This window comes from Cydia strobilella, chromosome 10 (genome assembly GCF_947568885.1).
Source record: "Cydia strobilella chromosome 10, ilCydStro3.1, whole genome shotgun sequence".
Taxonomy (NCBI): Eukaryota; Metazoa; Arthropoda; class Insecta; order Lepidoptera; family Tortricidae; genus Cydia; species Cydia strobilella.
In genome coordinates, this window is record NC_086050.1 from 13,380,349 (window position 1) to 13,408,077 (window position 27,729).

The 27,729-nt window shown below is 42.2% G+C and overlaps 3 protein-coding genes across 3 annotated transcripts in view; 1 reads left to right on the forward strand and 2 right to left on the reverse strand.

The window, feature by feature from the left end:
* The window catches only part of LOC134744690 (uncharacterized), a 199,046-nt gene that overhangs the window by 170,710 nt on the left and 607 nt on the right, over positions 1–27,729 (reverse strand). The window lies entirely within an intron of this gene.
* Positions 1,399–6,502, forward strand: LOC134745018 (uncharacterized). Its single transcript, XM_063678986.1, has 2 exons — positions 1,399–2,384; positions 6,166–6,502. The coding sequence occupies exons 1-2, from the start codon at positions 1,425–1,427 to the stop codon at positions 6,199–6,201; spliced, it is 996 nt and encodes a 331-aa protein (XP_063535056.1). The 5' UTR covers positions 1,399–1,424; the 3' UTR covers positions 6,202–6,502.
* The window catches only part of LOC134744616 (spondin-1-like), a 313,657-nt gene continuing 309,529 nt past the window's right edge, over positions 23,602–27,729 (reverse strand). The window contains exon 8 of the mRNA XM_063678489.1: positions 23,602–23,613. The gene's annotated coding sequence lies outside the window, so the exon portion shown is untranslated. The remainder of the gene's footprint in view (positions 23,614–27,729) is intronic.

Genomic DNA, 27,729 nt, shown 5'->3' on the forward strand with positions numbered 1-27,729 from the left:
CTCCGTTTTACTGATTTGAAGTTAAATTCAACAAACAGACATACATATATGTAACTTGCAAGCAATAAATCATATACATACAAAAATACATAGTTATATTCAAAATACAACATGAAACTGAAAAGATAATTTCTAATTTCCAGGTACCTACAAGTTGCAGTTCAAGGCTCAAGCTGCTGATATCACGATCATGGCGGACAAAACTAAAGTTAATAAAGAGTTGTGAAAAATAAAACGTCTTATTTTTTACTTTTTTATTAATTTACGAAAAACCTGTTTCCCAAAAAAGTGTCAATAACGGCCATAGAAGTCTCTCAAGCAGCAAATAGATGGCGCGATGGTTGCCTCGATGGAGCAACGTCACTGCCATCAACACGTCAAACCAGTTCGTTTTTCATCATGGCCGCAAGAAAGCGCTCGTTCGTCACAACAATGATGCCAGCATTCCCGCCAAAACGGACCAATCAGCGGCGTTCGTACCAGTCACGCTACGGGAATCTCGCAACGTGATTGGCCGAGGCAACTGTAACCAGATTATTGGAGGGAGTTCGTTATCCGGCCGTTCCAAAATGTAGACCGACGCGGGCATTACGGCTTGAACTTTTGTAGCTAACACAAGTGTATAGTGGTTGTGCGGTCATAGTGCTAAAAGATAAGTACTAAATTTAGTCATTATAGTTATTACCTGTGTCTTTGGTAGATTTTGGTGCTTCTCGATTTTACAATTGGTATATAACGGCTGTAGGTTGCTTTCTTTGTTGTATTTCCATAACGGTCGCGTTTGTGCTTAATATTAATCCTTAACTTAAATTATAGCGTTTTGAATTTAACCGTTAAATTATAGTGATAGTGATTGGTTTTATAGACTTGGCATATTTGTTTAATGATGATTAATAGTTCTATTTCGAATGCATAGTTATGGTTTATTATTTAAATTCAGTTAAAGTAGTTAACGCTTAACGATTCAGTTGTGTGGTTTAAATTGTTTGGAATCATTTGTAATTTGTTGTTCCTATTTAATATTGCCAGTAATACTAGAATACCTGGGTATCCTAGTACTTAGTACTTATTATTTAGGAAGCTATGTTTTCTAGATTTAACGATTATTGTGCATTATGGTTTCTATAATCGTGATTGTGAAAAATATACTTTATTAAACATGCATTGGATTTTGAAAGTGTGTTAATAAATATTATACCTGCATAACGGTTTTCCTTATTCGAAATTAACATTAATAAAGTACCCCTTATTTGATTTTACTCTCGAATGCCATCTTTGAGCAAGTAGTTAAGCAATAACTGCATTTTATTATTTTGCTATTAATAAATGGTAGGAGTAGCGGTGATTAAATGAATAGGACTCGCTTAGGTCTTTTGAGTATTATTTCTTTATTAACAATTGTTTAACATTTTCAGAAGTGGGATATGGATTCACGTAGCAGGAGCAGGTCCCGTAGTCCAGTGCGGTGGGACAACACGCGACTGGAACGACGAGGACGCAGCAGCAGTAGCCGCAGGCGCAGCCGTGAGCGTACACCGAGGCGTTGGGCTCCTTGGCGGCCGCGACAATCTGTGGATCGTGAGCCGCCTGCTGCGCTGGATGAACCTGGTAGGATCAATCCAAATTATTATGGTGTAATGGTGAAACCTGACATTATCCCGGAGTTCGATCCTGAAAAGTCGGAGCTACCAGCGCAACAATGGCTCAACAAAATTGAACAACTGGGCGCCATTCACGGTTGGTCTGATAGTGTTAAAAGCTATTATATGCAGTCACGCCTGTCGGGCTTAGCAAAAATGTGGCATAATGCTTTACGGAGTTACGAAATGACATGGCTTGAATGGAAGGAGCGGATTCTTGAGGCTTTCCCTCAAAACTTGGACTATGCTGAGGCTCTTAAGGAAATGATCAATAGAAAGAAATCATTTAGTGAAACAATGACACACTATTTTTACTCTAAATGCAGCTTGTTAACGAAATGCGAAATCACTGGTGATAAGGCTGTGTCTTGTTTGATTGAAGGGCTACCATTTCACTTAAGAACCTCAGCTAGAGCAGGTAACTACAGAACCCCTGGTGAGTTATATTCTCAGTTCTTGTGTATGAACGATGACAAAAAGGGACCTCCAAGCCGACAATATCCAACACGTGGCAGAGATTTTAACGCTCCTAGTACGTCGAAGGAAGTGACCGCAGGAGAACAGAAGCCTACATCATCATCAAACAAACCATCTGTAACCTGTTTCTTATGCAAGGAAGCAGGTCACGTCGTGCGGTCCTGTCCGAAGAATCCCAACGCTGTTAAATGTGACATCTGTGGGAAGACGAACCACAAGACGGAGCAGTGTTTCCGGAAGGCTTCGGTGAATCTTGTTGATTCTCAGGTAAATGATTGCTATTATAAAAACATCAATTTAAATGGTCATGAGGTAAGAGCCTATTTAGACTCGGGGGCCCGGCGGAATCTGATAACATTGGAGTGCTCTCGTAAACTAAATCTCAATTTACAACCATGCAACATGTTTATTAATGGGCTTTACGGGCCACTAATCAACTGTTGTGGTCAGGTGTCGGTAGAGTTCATTATCGACGGAATCAAAGTTAAATCTGAAGCATTGGTGGTCAACATTCCCCTGAAAGAAGCCGATATATTTATAGGTCAGCCAGTTCTTAATAATGGTCTCTACAGGTTAGTTATTCAAGGATCAACGGTTACCTTCGAGAGAAGCAAACAGGAGCCTGCCAACGAGGAGGTAGTCCACATAAGTTCAATTAGTGCAGATGCAGAAGTTTCCAAGGTAAGATTAGTCTGTTCTACTGATACCGTTATTCCTGCTAATACGGCTCAATTTGTGGAGACTGGTAGTAATGAGGTTCTTCAAGATTCCACTGTATTGTTTGTTGATGCTCGCTCTTGTAGTTTTGATGATGTGGAGTACAGTATTCCCTCTTCTCTTTACTGTACTCCAGTTAATTCTGTCTTAGTTATAAATCAAGGTACGAATCCCTTGGCCTTTAAGAAGGGACAGCTGCTAGTTAGAGGGTATGTAGTAGAGGAAACATCCGTGCCTGCTCCTCAAGGAACAAATGTCTCTGGAAATTCGATAATGAAAGTAGATGTTAGTAAGATTAAATGCGGGGTTCAGGATCCATCGGTTTTAAATCAATTGAGTCAAATTTTGCAAGAATTTTCGGATTGTTTTTCAGAAAACACGCGTGAATTGGGAGTTACTAACAAGGTCGAACTTAACATAGAGTTAAATTCTGATAAGCCGGTATGTTATAGACCTTATAGGTTATCTTATTCTGAGAAGACCATAATGAGGGAGAAGATTGAGGATATGTTGTCTAATGGAATCATTAGAGAATCCACTTCCAATTACGCGAGCCCAATTATCCTGGTACGAAAGAAAAATGGAGACTTTCGTCTTTGTGTCGACTTTAGGAAACTTAACAGCATTACCGTGAAGGACAAGTATCCCTTGCCGGTTATAGAGGAGCACATCGAAAAGCTAGGTGGTAAAAAGTATTTTACAAGTCTCGATTTGTCTCAAGGGTTTTATCAGATTCCGGTAGCTACAGACTCTATTCATAAAACTGGTTTTGTGACACCTGAAGGGCATTACGAATTTCTTCGCATGCCATTCGGCTTGGCGAATTCACCTGCCGTTTTCCAGCGGTTGATGGATCGTATATTTTCAACTCTGCGTCATGACAAGGTTTTGCCTTATATTGATGATGTGCTACTCCCTACAAACTCTATAGAGGAAGGTCTTGATCTTTTAAAGGTAGTATTGCAAATAATTAAAGATGCAGGCTTGACTTTAAATTTGGAGAAATGCTTCTTTTTGCAAACAAATATTGATTACTTGGGCTATGAAATCTGTGAGGAAGGTATCAGACCAGGCAGCAAAAAAATTGAGGCAGTGTTGGCGTATAAGGAGCCGACTAACATTCATGAGCTGAGAATGTTCCTGGGGCTCACCAGTTATTTCAGAAAGTTTGTCCAAAACTATGCAGGTATTGCTTACGATTTATACCGGTTGCTGCAGAAAAATGTTGGCTGGGAGTGGGGTCCACAACAACAAAAGGCTTTCCAGGAGTTGAAAAAGGTATTAACGACTCGTCCCCTTCTCTCTCTCTTTCGCCGAGAAGGTGACATCGAGGTTCATACAGATGCCAGTAGCAGAGGATTAGCTGGTATTCTCCTTCAAAAGCAAGACGGCAATTTAAAACCTATATCCTACTTCAGTCGTAAAACGAGCAAAGAAGAATCGATGTATCATTCTTACGAGCTCGAAACCTTGGCAGTCGTGGAGTCCTTAAGAAGGTTTCGAATTTACCTGGTAGGTAACCATTTTAAAGTTGTCACAGATTGCTCTGCAGTGCGTTACACCTTCCAGAAAAAGGATATAACACCAAGAATAGCACGATGGTGGTTACTCATTCAGGAATACGACATGGAAGTAGAACATAAACCTGGTAAGTCCCATAGCCACGTAGACGCCCTCAGCAGGAGTCCGGTCGAGCCTCCTCAAGAAATTGATATCAACACCATTGATGTCTTTGACTGGATTGTCTGTCTTCAGAATCAGGATGAAAAGATTCGTATCATCAAAACCAAACTGGAATCAGGTGAGGCGGAGCCCGATATTAAAAACAATTATATGTTAAAAGAAGAGCGGTTGTATAGAGTAATTGCAGGTGGTAAGGAAAAGCTGGTTGTACCTAAGTACGGGAGGTGGAATGTGTTGCGAAAATTTCACGACTGTATAGGACATCCCGGGTTAAAACGCTGTGAACAGATCATCAAGGACACCTTTTGGTTCCCTAGTATGACTAGATTTATTCGTAAGTATGTAAGTGCCTGTCTAGATTGTCTGTACAAAAGAAGTCAGTATGGGCGAGCTGAGGGTGAGCTTCACCCGATTGAGAAGATCGCAGAACCATTGCATACAGTGCACATCGATCATCTGGGACCGTTCTGCAAGAGCCGTGCAGGTAACTCTTACTTGCTAATGGTTGTCGATTCCTTCACAAAATTCACTTGGGCGGTTCCTGTGAAAACCACGAGGGCTCGAGAGGTAATAAGTTCTCTATCTAATATATTTTGTTCGTTTGGATATCCCAAACGAATAATATCCGACAGTGGTTCCTGCTTTAAGAGCAAAAGTTTCAAACAATTCTGTTTGGACAACTTTATCAAACATATCATTAATGCAGTAGCGTGCCCTCGTGCTAATGGACAGGTTGAAAGGTATAACCGTACATTATTAGACTCATTAAACACCAGCGTGGACAACGAGAGAGACTGGGATATGAAGCTGTCCGATGTAACTTGGGGTATGAACAATCTACAGAGTGCATCTACTGGATTTACTCCCTTCAAATTAATGTTTAGCGCAAGCCGCAGCAGATATCAAGCAATAGCAGGAAATTCCTTCGACGATGAACAGACTGCGGAGCAAACTCGGTGCACTGCATCAGGTAATCTTAAAAGAACGGCAGAGGTCATGCAAAAACATTTTAATGCAAAGCGGAAACGACCAACGAAGTACAAGGTAAATGATTTAGTACTGTGGAAAGGCGCGGCCGATAGAAACATCAACGTGAGGCGGAAGCTGAAAGAAAAATTTAGTGGACCGTATAAGATCACAAAAGTGGCAGGTAACGACAGGTACGTAATTACTTCGCTTAAAGGAGTAAAGGGCTATAAGCGATTTGAAGCTTTAGTATCTTCAGATTCGATAAAGAGATTTCAGAAGGAGACGGATGTGCCAGAAAGCAGTTCTGATGAGAGTCAGGTAGATAGTACAGAGGAGTTAATTGATTTACTGGAAGGATAAATTATCTTTGGGCATTCCTATTTATTTAGGATTATAAGACTTGGATTAATATATATGGTTATTTATTGGTTTAAAAGACAAATATGAAATATTTTTTGGACGAAAAGGTTTATTATTGGATATAAATGTTGGATATTAATGGACTGATTATGGTTTAAGAATGGAAATGGATATAGATTATCATGGATTAATTGATGGAAAATTAAAGTGGATAAGATAAAAGGAAAATGGAAAATATGGTTTTTAAATAAGTAATTTATACTATTTCTGTTAGTCATAAAAATCAGATAATCCTTGTTTTTTTCTCCTTCCTTTGCAGAGTCGCAAAGTCGTCAGGATGGACGAGTGTCAATAACGGCCATAGAAGTCTCTCAAGCAGCAAATAGATGGCGCGATGGTTGCCTCGATGGAGCAACGTCACTGCCATCAACACGTCAAACCAGTTCGTTTTTCATCATGGCCGCAAGAAAGCGCTCGTTCGTCACAACAATGATGCCAGCATTCCCGCCAAAACGGACCAATCAGCGGCGTTCGTACCAGTCACGCTACGGGAATCTCGCAACGTGATTGGCCGAGGCAACTGTAACCAGATTATTGGAGGGAGTTCGTTATCCGGCCGTTCCAAAATGTAGACCGACGCGGGCATTACGGCTTGAACTTTTGTAGCTAACACAAGTGTATAGTGGTTGTGCGGTCATAGTGCTAAAAGATAAGTACTAAATTTAGTCATTATAGTTATTACCTGTGTCTTTGGTAGATTTTGGTGCTTCTCGATTTTACAATTGGTATATAACGGCTGTAGGTTGCTTTCTTTGTTGTATTTCCATAACGGTCGCGTTTGTGCTTAATATTAATCCTTAACTTAAATTATAGCGTTTTGAATTTAACCGTTAAATTATAGTGATAGTGATTGGTTTTATAGACTTGGCATATTTGTTTAATGATGATTAATAGTTCTATTTCGAATGCATAGTTATGGTTTATTATTTAAATTCAGTTAAAGTAGTTAACGCTTAACGATTCAGTTGTGTGGTTTAAATTGTTTGGAATCATTTGTAATTTGTTGTTCCTATTTAATATTGCCAGTAATACTAGAATACCTGGGTATCCTAGTACTTAGTACTTATTATTTAGGAAGCTATGTTTTCTAGATTTAACGATTATTGTGCATTATGGTTTCTATAATCGTGATTGTGAAAAATATACTTTATTAAACATGCATTGGATTTTGAAAGTGTGTTAATAAATATTATACCTGCATAACGGTTTTCCTTATTCGAAATTAACATTAATAAAGTACCCCTTATTTGATTTTACTCTCGAATGCCATCTTTGAGCAAGTAGTTAAGCAATAACTGCATTTTATTATTTTGCTATTAATAAATGGTAGGAGTAGCGGTGATTAAATGAATAGGACTCGCTTAGGTCTTTTGAGTATTATTTCTTTATTAACAATTGTTTAACAAAAGTGTATACATTATATGTTCAACATGTTCTGCACGTAAGGTTGACATTGAGGGCTTTGTTTAGTAGCATTCAGTTGAAATTGATTTAGGTTCTACTCTTGTTGATCCAGAAAATAATTGTATAGTTTATTATTAAATCTATGCCCACGCCCAGGCACTATTCTTGCTATAACTTTACATTCTCCGCCTTCTCTAGAAATTTGTACATTATATACATCCAATAAAACTAAGGTATATAACTTAAGGCAGATTTGTGGAATCAGCTTTCACAAATTTAGCGTATTTTGAGATTATTGATTTAGGGATTCAAATAATACGACGATATTATTTATAGATTCATTAAATAAACTGTTCTTTTATTTTTTCGTAGTTTTGCGAGGATAGCTATAAGCTCGACAGGGCACGAGCGATAGAGAGGCAAATAGAATACCGAATATCCGGCAAAGTGGCCAAATACCGAATAGTTGCCGAATATTCCTGGCAACTGTAATTGTATTGTAATATATCATATTATATAATGTCGTTTATGGTGACAATTTCTCATTTTGTCATTGCAAAGCCATTCCTGATCTAAATAAAAGAAGCAATCATTTATTTTTATTACAAGGGGCAAAGATGTTATTTAATACCTCATACACATTGATATCATATATTGGTAACATATTGATATCCAAACATACGAAACGATACAAAATTGAACCACGAGAGAAGCGAATGGTTTAAAATTTAAAATATTGACAGTTGCGGAGGTCTCAAGGCATGAGGGTTAAACAAACTGTGTTACAGTGCAACACGTAATTCTTCACACCAACACGAGGAAACCATTTATTATTCAAATTAATTTATTAAAAGTTTTTTCTATCGGCCAAGGCGAGGGAAATATCTTTCTTCATAAAGGATTTCTTGTCTCGCCCGTCAAGTTTTATATGGATGGTGCGGTCATATCATAGAGTGCCGTCGCCCATTCACACCTGCAACTGGACAATATGAAGTGTAAATTACAAATTATTTTTTTCATCATACTTCACTGTTTGGTACCTAAGGAAAGTAAAATTGGCTTAATATGGATACTTAGAAAGATAAATCTGTAATATTTTGCTAACACCGAACGACTGCCTGCCCACCATTGGATAATTTTATTCTTACGTGTCGCATCGTCATCTCCAGAACCCACGAATCACTTTGCAGAAATCAATAAAAGGCCTGCTAAAAGAGCCTACCTGGCATGGTTTTGAGGGGACGTTTATTACAGACTTCTAAATCCAGCCGCACGTTTCTGACGGCCGAGTACCTATACGTGATGCAGGTGGATCAAGTGCGCACTCCCCCCGTATATATCACGAACTCCATGAGTCCCGTTTCCGTCGGATTGCTGTGTGCGGTGGTCACGCATTTAGGCAAGAGGATGGGGAAGAAAATTTCACATTGTGAACTTACCTTAATGTTAAGAATAATTTTTCCTCTGCATTAATTTTATTTGAGTAATTTGATTGTATTTCGTCAATTATTAAGTCTCATTCAATGTTGAATTGCTTTTCATTTAATCGGCAATATTATCTGAATAAAGGATCACCATTAAATATCAGATTTTTTATTAATATTGCGTAGCTGCCTTCGTCGGACTCTGACTATTGTAGAAAGGCAAACTGGTCTTCTTTTTCATGTAGCATGTAGCATTATCGTCACTCGCTTCTTCACGTAAAAAATACAAAAGTAAATTAGTATTTTATTTGTACGTATGACATTATATGACTTGACATTGACAAGCCATCAACGAACGCTGTCGCGACTGCACGCCGCAACAGCCGCAGTCGTGCTGCTACAGTAGTGCGGCACCGCGTAACGTCGCAACTGCAGTGCAGCGGCAGTTACAATTGGACAGTCACCTTTATCATCATATCATTATCAGATTTTTTAATTTCGAATATCGCTACCAGGAATAGCAACAATAAATGAAACTTGTGCCAAAGAATAGCCCTGCATGCTTACAATTTGAAATCAAAAGCCTCCGCTAACGATCAGGGCGCGTAGCCAACGTGCCAATCGTTAACGCTCCGTAGCGTATCGTAGTCATCTCTCTCTATCACTCTTCCCTATTAGTGCGACAGTGACAGTTGCGTTTCGTTTGCTACGGAGCGTTAACGATTGCACGTTGGCTACGCACCCTGATTCGATTCCAATATCAATTAAAAGTGTAGAATTGCACATTCGAGTTTAGCTCTTTGCCTTTAATTTTTATTTCATTATTAATTATTAAAAGACTGAACATGTTTCCGATACTTTGGAGTATCTTATAGTAAATTTGAGTTTTTAATTACAAATACTTACTAATTGACAAATAAGTTTCTTTAGGTACTTGAAATTGTGTCCGCTCACGTATCCACTCACAATTACCATCGTCATGAGCAGACGCTTACCGCTTAGCCGGGGTCTATGCTAGTTTGCCACCGACGTGGTATTCAAAGGTAATACTGGGCTGTCCCAGAAGTAAAGAGACAAGACTTAAATGGAAATAAATATTTAAGGAAATAATTTTTAAGAAAAAAAAAACCGACTTCAATGGGGGATGCCGCTGAAAGTTCACTTATTGTTGATGGTGCACTCTTAGATTCCAGACAATGAAATGAAAAAGACAGTATCTTTTACCTAATTATGTAGAAAAGGAGGTAAAACCACCCACTTTTCTAGTAGCATTTCGTTTTTGTAAGGGTCGCAGTTCTTTTTTTTATTTTTTTTTTTTATTTTTATTTTTTTATTACCCAGGGGGAATCCGTAATGGATCCCACCGGCCCGGGAGAAGCCTAAGGTGGGTATGTCCGACTCCCACGGACTAAACCCCCTGGGGTGTTCCGCCGCGCGCTTTGTGGGCGGGGTTTCGGGAACGTGACTTTAGGCCTCCGATACCCCGCCGGCGTTGCCCTCGCGGGCTCGTTTTTTGGGACTGCTCCAGCAGCCTACTCCGCTGAAGGCGCCTCGGAACACTTGAGGGCCTTCCAGCTCAGAACCTCTTCAGGCGAGTGATGGAACTCCCGGCCCATCACCCGCAGGTCCCCGTTAAGGCGGCATCATTCGGGCTGCGTAGGCCCTTCGCCGCCGGCCTGGCCTCCTACGGCGCTGAGGGAGCGAATTTGCATCGTCCTCGCGCACTCTTTCTGCAGCCTCCTTTTGTGTCAGGACGGTGACACTAAAGGTGGCTACTGCCGCCCATACCACCTCACTGCTGACCATGCGGCGTATTAGCGCCGGCAGTGAGAGGTCTCCTCCCACAGCTGCGGACAGGATAGCGCGGGGCTCCGCCCACGCAGGGCATTCTTCGCGCGTGTGTTGGGCCGTATCTACGGCTCCTCCGTTGCAGTGGTGGCACGCCGTCGTCGGCTCTCTTCCTAACCTCTCACATAGGTACCAACCGAAGCAGCCGTGCCCCGTTAGGAGCTGTGAGAGATGGAAGGAGGGTGCGCCGTGCTTGCGTTCGACCCATTCCTTAAGAACAGGCCGCACAGCGGCCACTAGGTCCCGGCTAGCACCCGGGATTTCCAGACGCTCTGACCACTGCTGGTAGAGGGCGTCTCGCGCCTCTTCACGCCACTGGCGGACCTCACGTGGGGCGGGCCAGTTCTCCTCTTTCCTTGCTTCCAGCACTCGCCAATAAACCGCGGACTGAACCTTAGCTTCAAGGTCCCATGGCGGGCTCCCGGCTAGGAGGCCAGCTGCTGCGTGCGAGTTGTCGCGGTACGCTCGAGCCACCCTGAGAGCTATGGCCCGCTGCGGACGGCGCAACAGGGCCGCACCCCGAGAGCTCAGGGTACCCGCCCATATTGGCGCCCCGTAGAGCGCCATTGAGCGCACCACACTCAAGTATAGCCTCCTGCAGGCTCCTCCTGGTCCGCCTAGATTAGGGAGGATCCGTCCAAGGGCTCCAGCTGCAGCCAGCAATTTTGGAGCCAGGCGCTGGAAGTGCTCCTCAAACTTCCACCTGCCGTCGAGAACGAGTCCCAGGTACTTCATCGTCGACCCGGCGGCGATGGAAGTTCCTCCCACAGTTATCTGTGTCCCATCCGGTGGTTTATTTCGAGGCCCGTGGAAAACCAGAACCTCTGATTTATGCAGGGCCACTTCTAAGCCTACAGCACGGATCCTGTGGACCACCAGTGCCACCCCTGCTGTGGCTAGGTAAGCGGCCTCCCTGTGGGTCCTGCCACGGGCCGACAAGAGAGTGTCATCAGCGTAACATGTAATACTGACCCCCTGCAGAGTGGCCCCGCGTAGGACCCAGTCGTACCCAATGTTCCACAGGAGCGGCCCCAGCACCGAACCCTGTGGAACACCACACGACATCTCCCGTCTCCCCCAGCCATCCTTTGTGGGAAATACCACAACGCGGCCTGCAAAATAATCCGCCACTATTTTCTGCAAGTACTCGGGCACGTTATGGTATTTTAGAGCCGCCTTAATTGTTTCCCAGGGCAGGGTGTTGAAGGCGTTGGAAATGTCTAGTGACACACACATCGCAACCCCACCCTGAGAGGTCTCCTCCTCGGCTAAGTCCCTAACTCGGGCAATCGCGTCCAGCGTCGAGCGCAGTGGGCGGAAGCCATATTGGCAGTCACTCAGACCCGGCTGCAGGCTCCTGGCGAGACGACTTGCGATTATGCGCTCGAAGAGCTTACTGATTTCGTCGAGCAACACTATTGGGCGGTAGGCCGATGGCTGATCAGGTGGGCGCCCATCCTTCCGGAGGAGCACCAACTTGCCTGTTTTCCACCTGTCGGGGAACCGCCCTTGAGTCAGGCAAGAGGTGAAAAGGCCTCTGACTCCTTCTTCCAGCTCGGCGAGTGCTACTACCAATGCACGACCAGGTATGCCGTCTGGTCCGGGAGCTGTCTTTTTCGACCGGAGTTTTCGGGCGGCAGCATCGAGCTCGACTTCCGTTACTGGCGGGACCTCTCTCGCCACTACCGGCGGTCTTATGTTGGGCGCCATAGCTGGCGGCACAAACTCGCCCCTCTCTGGAAACAGAGTACTGACGACTCGCCTCAGAAGGTCCGTTTGGAGACTGCTGGTCAGTGGAGGCGCCCAAGGTCGGAGCTTATTCCTAACAGCTCGATACGGCCTGCCCCAAGGATCCCTATCAAGAGTCTCGAGCCACTCCTCCCAAGCGACCTCTTTGGCTTTCGCAATAGCCTTTTGCAGAACTAAGCGTGTTTCCCTGTAGGCATCGTACCGGGCCTCTTCCTCTGCCTGGTCTCGGATCCGCCTTCTCCTATATCTAGTATACTGGCGACGCGCAGCCACGCAAGCGTTCCGCAATTGGCGGAGTTCAGGTCGCCACCAGTACACTTGGCGTTTGGGAGAGAAAGGCTTAGCCCTTGGCATTGACGCATCACACACACGGGTTAGAGTGGCGTTGAGAAGCTCCGCTTCCTGATCGACCTGTACCACCTGCGCTGGGTCATTAGTAGCCCTCCAGGACTCGGTTATGGCCGCCTCCCTTGCGATCTGTCTGTCAAGCTTTGACACCATCCACCTTGGACTGTCCCCCACAGCGGGTCGGTTTTGTCTGGGGGTGGCGGGCAGGGTTGTGACATCAAACCGGATATATCGGTGATCCGATAGCGTCTCTGTGCCAATCTCCACCTTCCAATTTTGTACACGGCGGGCCAAGGCGTTGGACGCAAAGGTAACGTCCACGATGGACTCCCCTTGGGGCCTCACGCATGTACTCTCCGACCCGGTGTTGAGGACAGTCAACCCCATAGAGATCGCCCACTCTTCCAGCACCTCCCCCCGGACGTCTGTCGCTGGGGATCCCCATGCCATTGACTTTGCATTGAAATCCCCAGCGACCAGCACCGGGATAGGGGATATCTGACCTATCAGGGCTCCAACTTCTGTGAGCATCTGCTCAAACTCGGAAAGGACACGTCGGGGTGAGAAATAAATCCCGATGATGCCTAAGCCACCTATGACAGCCAGAACAAACCCCCTGCCCCTCACAGTCTTTTCGATGGCCGGAGATCCGGCTATAGCGGGGGCAATTATGGCCACCGTCATGTCTTGGTCCGACACCCAATCGTCCCGATTCGGGATAAAGTAGGGTTCCGAAACTACAGCCGCCTTGATACCCCACTCAGCCATGGACTGGAGTAATAGGTCCTGAGCCAGAAGGCAGTGGTTAATATTCGCCTGGATACACTTGAAGGCCATATTATTGGGATGGGTTCATCGTTTCCTCCACAGTGTTTTGCTGGGAAGGTGGAGGTGAATCTTGACTCACTCCTGGCGTCTTCCTTTTCCCGGCGCCTTTGTTTGGGCGAGCCTTATTATTCTGGCACCCTTTGCCACCAATCGGATGATCAGCTGGTTTCTCAGCTGCCTTGCAGACAGCACAACTCGGTTGGGCATTGCACTCGCGCGATTTGTGTCCGGGTTCCCCACAGCGATAACAGAGGTTGCTCCGGTCGACTCCCTTGTTGCACTTAGCACCAACGTGGCCCGTCTCCAGACAACGGTAACACCTAAGGGGTCTAGCGTCCAAGAGTATTACGCGCGCCGAAATCCAACCTACTTTGAGGCGACCCGCATCCACAACTTTTTTGGCAGCAGCCACAGGGCAACTCAGCCAGAGTGACCTAGAGCCATTCTGGCCACGCGCCATCACACCGGACTTGACGGCCTCAACAGCGCATTTCCCGAGCTCAGCCACGGCCGCTACAACTTCTTCAGCGATCGCTGAATCGTCCAGTCCCATGACGCGGATGTCAGCACATTTCACGGGCCGTTGGATGTGGACCACATTAGGGTCGAGAACCTCCCGCAGTTTCTCAGCTAGAGTGTCCGCCGCGATCTCCGCTTCTTTCGTGTCAGGAGGAAGCTCCAGCATTCGAGCTCCAGTAACTGCTGTTCGAAAGCGAACAGCAGAAATCCCGAGATCCTCCAGGTTTATGCGTCTCTTGGCTTCAGCCAAAACCGTCTCATATTTAGCTCCAGCTTCCACAGCTTCCGGCTTCAATGTGAGACTGACTGCAGCAGTGCGCGGAGGCCGGAGTTTTCTTTTACGTAGTGACTTAGGCGCGCGCGTTGTGGTAGTTGTCGCAGCTGTCGGTCTCTTGGCCGTCTTTTTGGCCTTTCTGCCCAACGTGTCTTTCCAGCTTTCACGCGGAGGAGCCGTAGCAGGCGTTGGTGCTTCCTGTGGTACTTCTCTAGCTGTAGCCGCTTCCTTGGCAGCCAGAGTAGTTTTCTTGCGCCTTGGTTTTGGTTTGGCGCCTTGTTTACCGCCTAAAGAGGAACTAAGGAAGAGGCCTACAGGGGAAGCAACCGCTGCCGTTTCCGCTACAGAATCAGGCTGGGTGCCTGCAGAGTGTGCAGACGTAGCTCGCTCTGCAGGCCAGTCGTGGGCGAAGGGTGGCCGCATAGGTTGGGCTGGCAGCAGCCTGCCCTCTAGCTCCAAGGCTCCTAGCCTGGCATCCAGCATCAGACCTATCTGGGTCGTCATGGTTCGCATCATATCTTCCATACTAGAAGCCTTTGCAACACCCTTGCGGGAGGTACTGGCCGGCTGTGTATTTTCTTTTGGCTGAGACGGAACTGGGGACGCTCGCCTGAACTGGTCCCGAAAGTCCGCTCTCAGCTGGGTCATTTCTGCTTTAAGCTCAGTCATCTGAGCTCGCAGGGCGTCATTTTGCGCCTGTAGTCGCCTTGTTTCTTCCGTAGAGGTGCGCTCTAAAAGGCAATCGACTGTCTCTTTTATAGACACGGCGGCATCTTTCAGTGCCTTCACGAAGGTGCCTTTTAGATGGCCGGAGTTTTTGGCAACATGTGATATTGCTTCCAGGCTGTTCTGCACGCGCTGGGAGAGTGCAGCCGCACAGAGGTTATCCTGCGCACCGGGCAGGCCAGAGTCAGAACTTAAGCCGCCTGTCTGGCTTCGAGTAGACAATGGCCGCTGTATACCAGCCACCTCCTCTTCCGCCCTTACCCTCTTTTCTCCCCGTTTGGCGCGGTTTAAGTCTTTCTTGGCCTTGGGAAGGCCAACGTAATGTCCGGTGGAAGGAGGCCGACCGCGACCTCTCTTTGGTACGGACTGAGACCTCTTCTCGGTGGCTCCATCAGTCTCTGACCCTGAGCTGAGACCACGTTTCCGCCAGAACCGTCTCTCGTGGTCACCGATTGAGTGAGAACTCATTGCTGAATCCGACTCAGCCCGCTCGTCTCTAAGCCTGTCATCAGGAGCTGACCCGGAGCGCACAGTTATCATGCTCTCAGTATCTTCGTCTACATTCGCTTCTTTTTCGCTTACACATGCTCCTGTCTCTTTTTTATTTGTGGTCGTAAAAACCAGTCCCGTGCATCTGCTCTTTGGAGCTGGAGAATCACAGCGGGTTATAAGCACCCGGTCGCTAGCCACAGGAGAATCAGACTCCGGCAAGCGAAGGGGTTCGACTTCTGTGGTCGCGTGGGGACTCGCACCTACTTTGTCGAGGCGCTCCAGCGACACCCGACACTCTCGCACTGGTGCCGCCGCAGCCTCCTCTGTATGCATCATTGGGGCGCTTGTCTCCGCCGGGCCCTCGGAATCACTGACGTCGGCATCCGATTCTCGGGGGGAAAAGAATTCTCCCCCACTGGGAAGGTCACGGGTGTCCAGCCTTGTGGGGGAGAAGAACTCCTCCCTACCTGGGGAGAGCGTATCCGGCGCACCACGAGCCCTCCTCCCACAAAACACCCTCGTGGGAATTGGTGTGGGCGACCGCACGAACTCCTGCGGTGCCACGGGCGCCTCCTCCTCTCCTTCCTTGACTTCAGGGACGGCGTGGCGTACAAATCGCCCCCTTTGATCCCGAACTGGGCGAAACTCCATAGGTAGGGGGTTTGGAGAGGGTGCAGTTTTCGCACCTTCCTCGTCCCCTCCTCCGCGCAACCTTAAAACTACTCCGCATGCATCGTTGTCCGGTAAACGTTTGCCATGGTCGTCGGTTTTCGTCCTTGAGCGGTGTGCCCCCCCAGAATACGGTGGGCAGCATGGCACCACAGCGCGGGCATTTGCCCGTTCTGTGGTGTCACAGAGGATTGGGACCTCCTGGGGTAGTAATTTACTATTTTGGCCACTCATGATTTGCTATTTTTAGGGGGTATGCCCCCCCTTCTGACGTTCGTGACTGGGCTCCCCCCAGCCACGCATCCCATCGGCACGCCAGTCACACCTTGGGATTGGGGATTTTTTATAGTGGTTAACTCCACGTGACCTTCCTCTCAGTGAGGCAGGTCCCCGGTCCGCTCAGTGCGGGTTACGGGTTGCCCGACGGTGGCCGAAGCCACAACGCCGCACCGGGCGGTCTGCGCCAACCCACGGCAGCTCGTTTCCGAGCACCGACTCCGTCCCAGTGGGACCTGGCGTCTCACACTGTGCCCTCTGCTGGTTTCAGAGGGACACGCGGAGCCGCACATCGGGACCCCTCTCCTCAGGCCTGTCCGGTTTGGGAGGCCCTGTCCGGCATAGCCCTGAGGATCATTGGAGCACACAAACACGGCATTAAAGCCAGCGCAGGAGAAAACTCGACTGCCATTGCCGACTGTGACTGGTAGTTTGCAGAGGGAGAATAGCAAACGCGCAACTGAGCGGCTATCCTCCCCCTCCCAGGGTGCACCACAAGGAGGTCTACCAGCCCTGCACAAGGGTCGCAGTTCTAACCTAACCTACTTTTCTGATAGCATTTCGTTTCTGTAAGGGTCACAGCTCTAACCTAACCTAACCTACTTTTCTGATAGCAGTTCTGTTCCGCTAGCATTTCCGGGTCCGGGTCTGGGTCCGGATCCGAGTCCGGGTCCGTGTCCAGCTGTCCGGGTCCAAGTTTGGGTCAGAGTTCCGTCCGGGTCCGGGACCGAGTTGGGGTTCATGTCCAGACCCGGGTCCGGGTCCGAGTCCAGGTCCAAGTTTGGGTCTGGGTCCATAAGGAATAGAACAAATCGACAAACGTGAACTATGTGTCATTGAAGAGTTCCATTCTGATCATCATCAGCAGTTCCACTTTATCAAATGACACTTTTTTAAATGTAAATGCTGGATTTGTTGTTGAAAATACAAAAATCACTATATGTATGCCTTTCACATTTGAGGAGTTCCCTCGGTTCCTCGTGGGTCTCATCATCAGAACTCGAGCTTGACAAAAATATGTCTTGAAAACTTAAATTGCTTAACAAACATAAAGAAAAGGACAAATCGCCAAACGTAAACTATGCGTCATTAAAGAGTTCCATTCTGATCATCATCGGCAGTTCCACTTCATCAAATGTCACTTTTTAAAATGGAAATGCTGGATTTGTTGATAAAAATACAAAAATCACTATTATGTATGCCTTTCACATTTGAGGAGTTCCCTCGATTCCTCATGGATCCCATCATCAGAACTCGAGCTTGACAAAAATGTTTCTTGAAAACCTAACTTACTTAACAAACATAACGAAGAGGACAAATCGCCAAACGTGAACTATGCGTCATTGAAGAGTTCCGTTCTGATCATCATCAGCAGTTCCACTTCATCAAATGTCACTTTTTTAAATGTAATTGCTTGATTCATTGATGAAAATACTAAAATCAATATATGTATGCCTTTAACATTTGAGGAGTTCCCTCGATTCCTCATGGATCCCATCATCAGAACTGCTTTTTGACAAAAACGGGACCAATCTATATGTATATACTTACAATCAAAAAAAGAATTTTCAAAATCGGTCCCGAAATGACGGAGTTATGGAGTAACAAACATTAAAAAAAAAAACAAAAAAAAAAACATACAACCGAATTGAGAACTCCTTTGAAATCTTGAAGTCGGTTAAAAATATAATGAAGTGCTAACATTTACATAAAGTCCAATATAGAATAAAATCATACATATGTTATTTTAAACTAAATTTGCTTGTGCAATGTCTTGTGAAATTTGAAACTTCTCTTTATTTCTGGGACAGCCTTTAAATAAACCAACCAACCAACCAACCAACTGTAAATTTACGAGTGCCTACCTTTTCTGAATATAACTTGAGTTCTGATTGCAGAACGCAATTCTGTTGAAATTGAGTTTCTGCTAGATGTTGGAGCGCTTTGATTCTCTGGGGCCTAATTAGGTTATTGCTGCTCTGAGCCTACTTAAAATAGGTTTGTATCCTTTGTAACTTGTCTATATTTTACGAAAAGCAGCTATCTTATAGGCTTGCCTTAGCCGGGTGTCCAGACCGGAGCCGCAAGAGCTGCGTTCTCGAGGGTAGATGTGGAAAAATAAGTGATGAGTTGGCTACATATTTAAAGTCCAGTGACACTTCACTACCCTCAGCCCTTACACCGGTGTTGCCTTTGAGCTAAGATCCTAGCTTGTTGCGTTGTTTTATCATAGAGTTCCCATGGCCACCTCCTGCCGCCGTCATCAGATCAGCTCCATATCATCATAATATAGTCATCCGATTTACATTCCGATCCGAGTCATAAGACTGCAAAATTTCAGCTCAATCGGAAATCGGGAAGTGGGTCAAAGTTACCATCCAAGATTTGACCCACACTAACTAACTAACATACAATACATACTACCAGCCCGCGCAGCATGGTTTCCCCTATCACTAAGTCCGTCACTTTCGCACTCACATACTTGTTAGAACGTGACAGGCATGGTGATAAGCGTACCGTGCTACGACTCCAGGGGCCCATTTCTCGAACGCAACCTATTAGTGTAATATTATTAGTGTGTTGCCATGGGAAGCCAGATACGACTTGACAGCCCGGTTTCCACCGCGAATGACAAATGAGCGAGAATTGGCTAAGCTGAGCGGACCTCGTTTTTATAAAGTAGGTTTGCGTTTCCACCAACAAAGAGTATGGTTGTTTGTTTCCCACCGCAAAAGAGAAATGAAAAAGAGGAACGAGCGGAGTCGGCTGAGCGGAAAATAAGAAATAGAAAATGAAAAGTCGATAGTCCTTTTCAAACTAGTCGGCCGGACCTTGACGCAGCGGACCCATTTTAAATCGTTTGACTCGCTCCGCTCACCTCTTTCTCTGTAGAAACGCTCCTATATTTTACCATTGCGAGTTGAACGAGCTCCGTAATGACACCTCTCCGCTCTCAAGAACTGAGCGAGTTCATTTCAACTATTTTTGCTTGTTTTGTCATTTCCGCTCGACTCTTTCTTGGTGGAAATACAAGTACGTAGTTTACTCTTGCGAGTTAACCTAAGTCATTAATGAGTCCGCTCCGCTCGCGGTGGAAACTGGGCATAATACTAGGTATACAGTGTGGAAAGAAAGAATGAATGGGCCCTAGAGGGAAAGTGCCTTAAAACGTTAAGTTAGCTCATTTTGCTTAAAGGAAACATTCTTTTATTTTTGATAATAAACAATGAATAAAAGAAATGAATGCAGTTTATTAAAAAAAATTTTTATTCATTTTGCTTGTATATTCTTGAATACTAAATACATATTTTGTATCCATTAAATCGAATATTTAGTATGCGTGCGGCGTCACCCTCTCAGACGTTGTATGCCCATCATGGGCTCGCGCATTCATTCTTCCACCATGCCCCCGGCGGCTGTAAACCTACGTTTAGCCGTCGCATCCTCCGTACGGTCGTTAAGAGTCCCCAGCAAGCTCGGCCGAATTTTACCTTCCCATACAAACGTTCGTTCTCGTTTTAAAACTACGTGTTAGATTTTAATGAAATTTTGCACATAGTTACAATTACATGATGTATATCTAGTCCTGTAATTAGTTTAAATAACTCCAGTTTATAAAACAAACGAAATAGAGCAAAAATAAGATTTGTATGAAAAATTTAAATTCGCTGTGTGTTAGTTTAATTTATTTGTTTTTTATTATTTATTTTATTTATTTGATAAAATACAGAGTATTCTTACAATTAATAATCATAGCCCCACAAAACTCAATAAAGAGTTTGACTGTGGGGTCATCAGTCTCTAATAGTTACATATGTACTTAACGTAATTTTATAGTAGTGCAATTACTACAAAATATTGAGGTAGTGTAATTTTTTGTTGACAGAAGTCGAATCAGCGGAACGTATGTTGCAATGGGTGGTTTACAGTCGAATGGATTGGATTTTTTTATTACGGAGGACTAGAAAAACGCTCATGGCATATCTAATCATCGTAACCTGTCTGTATAATAATCTGACACGCTCGAGTATTTCAAGATGGCGGTTTTTTTTTTGCGACTTTGTGACTGCCATTTGCTTACCGCTCGCTGAAATCGTCAGATTATTGAAATAGACACTTTTGTAGCGTCCATTTAATAACCCCTTTGAATATCTGACGCGCTCGACTAAATTTTTTTTTTTCCAAATTTTCTACCCTCCCGTATGACCACCGGCAGATTAATATACTTACCCTTGTTATCAGAGACATGTTGCGCAACTGACACTACCAATATGTGACGTGCTCGAGTAACTACACATGGTGTTTTTTTTTACATTTTTAAGAATCTGTAGACGCTTTCCTGCTCGTTAAAAAAGAAAGTATTATATAACATTTTTTTCTTCCTATCATCTAGATAATCTTTCGATTCCAATAGGTCTCTACGACGCTTGCGTTACTACATATTTAGCATCGTCGCCTGCCCTGCTATCGGTGCCGATCTACGGTACTCGGATATGTAAGAATGTGAACGCGGGTTTACGACTTCTAACAGCGTCGTACGGATGCGAAGAGCTTTTCGGAAAATCGCCGTAATCCCATGAAAAGATGCCGATTCGCGTCGGCCGAGCCGAACGACGACTTTTTCGCTCTTATTGCGCAGACAACTTTCTTCTATCGGATTTGGCCGATTCCGCTACGACATATGTGGGGAAACCCTTAGTCTAATGCCGTTCGGGAAATGGGCTCCAGGGCAAATTAAATAAAAGCTTGTAATACCTACCTAATAAAAAGTATTGTGATGCGTGTTATCCCAAGTTCGAATCGTGTTTCAATAAAACCTACTTGAACTTGAGAGGTTGTAAGGGCTTTTTATTAAAATTAATAACGTACCTACCTAGTTTAACAAAAAAAATTGCCGCATGTTTCAAAACAAAATATTGTTTTAGACTTCTTTGTGAACAAAGTTATTTTGCTACAAAAAGAAGCCCTTAAAACTGATTTTAAGAATAGGCAATGTTTTAAACAGAGAGTGAGAGGCCTTTTAACAATTTTGCCAATAAAAAAACAATCATATTTTGCTGCTATTGTTTTAAGTAAGTAAGTAAATCTTTATTGCAAACCATGGTATGCAAATTATGTAAAGTTTCACATGGACCCCGGTGGGGTGTAGCAATTTTTCTTATAACTAGCTTATACATAATTATACAAACTAAACTTAACTACTTTCATAATAAAAGCTCTAGGTATATTTATAATTTGTGAATCGAGATATATAAAGGCTACATGTAATAAATAAATTAATTGTGTCTTCCATAAATTCTTTAACAGTGTAATAGGTTTTTTTTATCAAATGAGTCTTGAGCTCTTGAGTTTAGTTATGAATAAGTTTTTGCTCTCAATGTTTTTCATATCGGAGGGTAATTTGTTGTAAATTTGTATAGCTTGATAATATGGATCTTTTTTGTATATATCTAGGACTGGTTCCGGAGCTACAATGTTATCTTTTCTGCGTGCACTTTTGCAGAATTCGAACATATCGATATTGTTTCTGACGAATTAGCATTTTCCAGAAAGTACACAGAAGGTAGAGTCAATATGTTTAGGATCAAAAAGTGGGGTTTGCAGGTGTCTATCTGAATATTATAATGCATTCCTTTTGGTGGATGAATAAATCGTTCTAGTCTGTACTATTTCCCCATAACAATAAACCATAGCGAAGCCAGGTCTTAGCGTACGCGTGATAGACAGATAAAGATTTTAGTATGCTTAAGGCGAAAAGAAATGAAGATAATTTAGGGCAAATTTTAGCAACGTGTCTTTTCCAGTTGAGATGTGAGTCTAATATCAGTCCTAATAGCTTGAATTCTGCCACTTCTTCTATGTTCAAGTTTAGTAAAAGGGTTGTCAAGTCTGTAGGTCATTTTTGGGAAGGTCTTAATTGGATTATCTTAGTTTTGTTGGTGTTTAGTAGTAAGTTGTGGTCCTGTAGCCATTCGGAGATATCATTATAAGTTTTATTTAAATAAATGGTCGTAATCGCTGGAATTATTGTCATGGTTGAATAGACATGAAATATCGTCGGCGAATAAGATACACTTGTGATTGGATATTTTCGGGAGATCATTAATATATCGACTACCGTAGGCTCAAAGAGCGTAAGGGACAAAATGGCGAAAATGAGTTATGAATGCAGTTATACAGATTTTTTTCTCTATCGAATGGTATATTTAACGTCTCGATAACTAGAAAAAAATGTCCGTTACGCCCCACGATAAAATGGTGCTTGAACTCAATTTTCCAACGTTTTAACATTCTAAGGGCATTGTTATTTGTTTTAAGGGCATAAATTTGTCAAGTAGTGTATGTAAGTGATAATGAAAAATGTTGTAGTTAGCGTTAACATCATTATAAATCAGTATATTATCCCATTCTATTGTTTCTAATGCTTCCTTAAATTTCGCAATGTTATTAGGTTTAAAATTCCTTTTTAAAGTGTCGTTTTCCTTTAATTTTAAGTAATTATACCTATGAGTGATTCCCATTTGTTCCATAGAACAGCGACATCATGACCTAAGTAATATATATAGTATATTTAAATTTTTAATTATTCCATATATTTATTGTTTAGTTAAGTTGCATATCAACAGCTAACACAAACGCAAAGGAGCCTCGTCTGCCAACAAACCACTGTGTGGTTTGGCAGAAGAAAATAGGTATTTAGTTGTAAGTAAGATCTTTGAATAAACGTTTATTTATTTTTTTTTTTTTTTTTTATAGAACATATAAGATTACCAAAAACAAGAAAAAAAACTGCAACAACAACGGAAGTAAGAATAAAATTCCGGACACAAAATATATTTTAATTACTGTTTTATGTACTCAAATTACTTACGAGTAGTAGCATAAAATATACATGCTCACTTCTGAAAATTTTATATTTGAGTGGATTTTTTCACATTTTCACAAATAGTCTAGGTACTCTGAAATTTTCCATATGCAAAACCACTAACCTATAGAAGAATACCTTGTCGAACCGTACAAAGCTGTCTATTTATCTGCGTATATGTCAGTGTTGATATTGTCAGTGGCTCGTGGTACGGGTAGGTATACTAGTCAACAAACGCGACAATCGCTTTGAAAGAGACCAATGCCAAAAGCAGCTATATCAAAGCTGTAACTTGTCATGTGAAATATATATACTAATTATAGGGGGCGTAAGTTGAGCCAGAACAGCAGGTTAAAGTTAGACAGAATAATAAAAAAAACATCTGCCGATTGTAAAATATAAAATAACAAATATGACTTCTGTCCTTTTGTTAATAATTTTCATTGTCGATAGACTGTTTCGCACTTTTGACTTCACTCAATAACTTTAAATTTAAGCGCTTTTTAATAGTTCCGGTATATTGTTTTGTTATTTAGCTAGTTTCTAAATTCTTTACAGGAAACGTGAACTAAATAGGTCAATCGATTTGGAGATAGATGTAAACGTTTGTTTGTACAACACACATAAGCCCCGTTCTGTCGTTGGTAAAAAATTAATAGGTTGCTACTGTATGAGTTAAGCGTTCGTGGAGGACGCTAGTCCCGCTGGAACCACAAGCTCTTAAAATATCATTATATGTCGAATTTTAAACTAAATATTTTGTACGAAATCCTGATAATTTTGGGGAATGAATATCTGGATATTCATTCTCCAAAATTATCAGGTTTTCGTACAAAGCCCGGGCTTATCACACAAATATGGGGAATATATTTGTGTGATGAGCACGGATATTCATTCCCCTAAATCATAGGTATTTTCTTATCCGCTTATTCATAAAACTAAGCAAACCTTTGTTAAATTTTGTCCCTTTCTAACAAACACAAATGTAAAAATGACAGATAAGGATACACGATTATCAAGGGCTTATTAGACTTGACAGGCGGTCAACTAATTAATCGAATTTGAGTAGTTTAAATACTAAACCGGCCAAGTGCGAGTCGGACTCGCGCATGAAGGGTTCCGTACTATTACGCAAAAAACGGCAAAAAATCACGTTTGTTGTATGGGAGTTTGAGTTTGCTGTTTGTTTGTTTGTTTGTTTTTTTGTTTTGTCTTAGTAATAGGGTCCCGTTTTTACCTATTGGGTACGGAACCCTAAAAGATAGAAATGGGTACTAAAATTATATATTGGCAACTACAACGGAGCCTTAAAATATATCAATATCAATACCTATAGTCCGTGGTGCACACGGAAAAAAAGTGCGATTTGCGGCAAATGATGATGGTGGAATTTCCTTTTGCACAGTTGCACCTTTTGACTTACAGATTAATTTAGGAACGAGAGCCAATCGAAGTTTTGATGGAAAATTTTGGACACCCCCAAAATTTGTAAAAATAAAGTTTTGTTATGTGAAATAAAACTATGAAAACGGATTATATCGCGTATATTGAATTTATAATATATTCCGACGTACATCCGTGGTGTAGGGTTGGAGCCGGCGTAGTTTTTATCGCGTATATATATATATATATATATATATATCTTTACTTGAAAATAATTGTAGTGTATAACTAGCCTTATGAACCGATTTTGCATGTACAACCAGCCTTAAAGTTTATAGTCTATGATTGTTCATTATTTTAGTATGTGGGTATTTTTGCACTTTGTAATTTTTCCTCAGTCACCCGTTGACTACAAACGCTGTAAAGGGTTCGACACGTCGGGATGTATTATAAATTCAATATACGCGATATAATCCGTTTTCATAGTTTTATTTCATGAGTAACTATAGCGGTAACCGAAGACAATATTTTGTTATGTGGTCAAGTTTGGTATCATTTTTGTATAACTCAGGGATGCTTAATTCATTTCTGATATTTAATTTATACAGTTACATATCAATATTTTGAAAAAAAAAGAAAAAGAAAAAAATTGATATTTTATGTATGCCTGAATAAATGCCAAAATTTTTCTTATATTTATATACACACAAAAAATAAAAAATTCATAAAAAACCCTATTATTCCTCGTTATAAAAAGTATACACATGGCATATTTATTGTAAAAAATGTGAACAAAATAAAAAACGTATACCTACTTTCGACCACAAGCTCACTGAATAGAATACAACGATGTGTTACGAGAATTACGGCGTTTGATGATGATAAGTTACCCTTTAGCATAGTGAGGCATTAGAATCCTTAGATCATTTGTGCCATTCTCAACCAAAAGGGTACTTATTGCCGGCTGTCAATAAGGCGCTATTTCCATATAGCTTCAATTTGAAATGAACCTTATCGACTAGCGACAATGTGGTACCTTTTGGTTGAAAACGTCACATTTTAGGAAAGGGAGCCACCAAGATTTTTGGTGCGGTGTAAATGAAAGGAAGGGGGGTGATTAGTGCCATACAATCATATGAAAGCATCACCTGTTTAGTGTTTCGGTTTCTTTATTAAGTTTAGTAAATAAATAAAAAGTTAATGAACTAACATAAATTATTTTGTGTAAGATTTTACTACCTATATATTTGTTAACACTTTTTAACATTGTTTATGCTCGGTGCAAAACGTAACCCGTTTTTAGGGACGTAGCTATACGAAGGAAAATAATGTTAATATTATCTAGTCAATATTTACATTACATATTTTGAATTTTTGAAGATTTACCTAAATGATTTCTTCCTTTTGATTTACTGGAAAATGTCACTAAACTTATTGCAGAATCCTAAACAGGTGTGCTCATAAATTTATGATTGTATGGGACAAATGCCCCCCCCCCCCTTTCATCCTCACCGTACCAAAAATCAAGGTGGCACCCCTACCTAAAATGATCTAAGGGTTCTAAGGACTCGCAATGTAAAAAGGGATCTCATTATCATCAAACGCCGTAAATCGCTTAGCCTAGCTCACGTCGTTGTATCCTGTTCTATGAGGTTGTGGTCGAAAGTAGGTCTACCTTTCATTTCTTTTTGTTCATCTGTATACTTTTTATAAGGAGGAATAATAGGGTTTTTACATGAAATTTTGATTTTTTGTGTGCATCTTAAAATAAGAAAAATATAAGCATTTATTCCGGTAAAATAAAATAGCAAATTTTTATTTTTTCCAAAATATGTATATGAAACCGTATAAATTAAATATCAGAAATAAATTTAGCATCCTTTAGTTACACGAAAATTATGTGAATGTCAATGATACAAATTTCGGGGGCACCCCCTTAATAAGTCAAAATTTTGCATCAAAAATTCGGATGGCTCCCCTTCCTAAAGGAGCAACTCTGTGAAAGGAAATTCCATCATCATCATTTGCCGTAGGTATAATTAAGTGTACACCACGGACTAATATGGGTTGTTTTTTAATGCCGTTACCTACAGCTTTTGTTTATTTTTAGGCAGGTACAGTCGCCATCAGATATATCGGAGTGGCTAAGGCGCTAATATAAATTTATTGGCGCTAAAATATTAATACACAGCCAAATTATATTGTTAAATGAAATTGATATTACCAATGAAAATTTTTGTTTAATATTTTAGATGCCCGAATAATAATAAGCCATACTTAAATAGTAAATGGTATTTGAATAATGCAAATGTAATCGAAATATAACTAGAAGGATATTAAAATCATAATAGCATGCGTATGTTTTAGCATTAATACTTAGTTCCAGTTAATATAAAAAAGTCACTAAAAATAATCTATTTTTTTAACCCAGAACTTCCCCTTAAAACTGTAGTAGACATGAGTATCTCAGATTGCCTATTAAGCTACGTGATACGTCGAATGATTTGAGGATTGTTTCGTTTCATACAATAACTGAACTGCGCCTACCACCAGCATTCTGGACACCATAATGATACTGCCCGATTGATTTACCCTGGATGAATATTTACAGTTAAAAAAACATTAAATGTTACTTTTTAAAGGCAGCTATTTTTAAGCTAGTATTTGTTATAACCAGGGAACAAATAAACTATAATATGTATATTCGTTATCTTGATATTCATATTGTACTTATACTAAACTAAAATGATGCATTTGTAGCAACTTGATTGTTAAGAAATAACCAACATCTAAGAAAACGTCATTAAGTCATATTAAATACATACTAGTGCAATTTAACTGCATTTGATTACTTGTTTTTACAAGTAGAAGACTAAATATTGAAAATGTAGAATTTGTGAGTACACAATTGAGATGTTGAATTTGTGAGTACACAATTGAGATGTTGAATTTGTGAGTACACAATTGAGATGTTGAATTTGTGAGTACACAATTGAGATGTTGAATTTGTGAGTACAC

Bases quoted from the DNA above. Each gene is read 5' to 3' on its own strand.
- LOC134745018 (XM_063678986.1), top strand. From the start codon at position 1,425: ATGGATTCACGTAGCAGGAGCAGGTCCCGTAGTCCAGTGCGGTGGGAC. The intron at 2,385-6,165 runs GTAAATGATTGC...CTTCCTTTGCAG, and splicing joins TGAATCTTGTTGATTCTCAG to AGTCGCAAAGTCGTCAGGAT.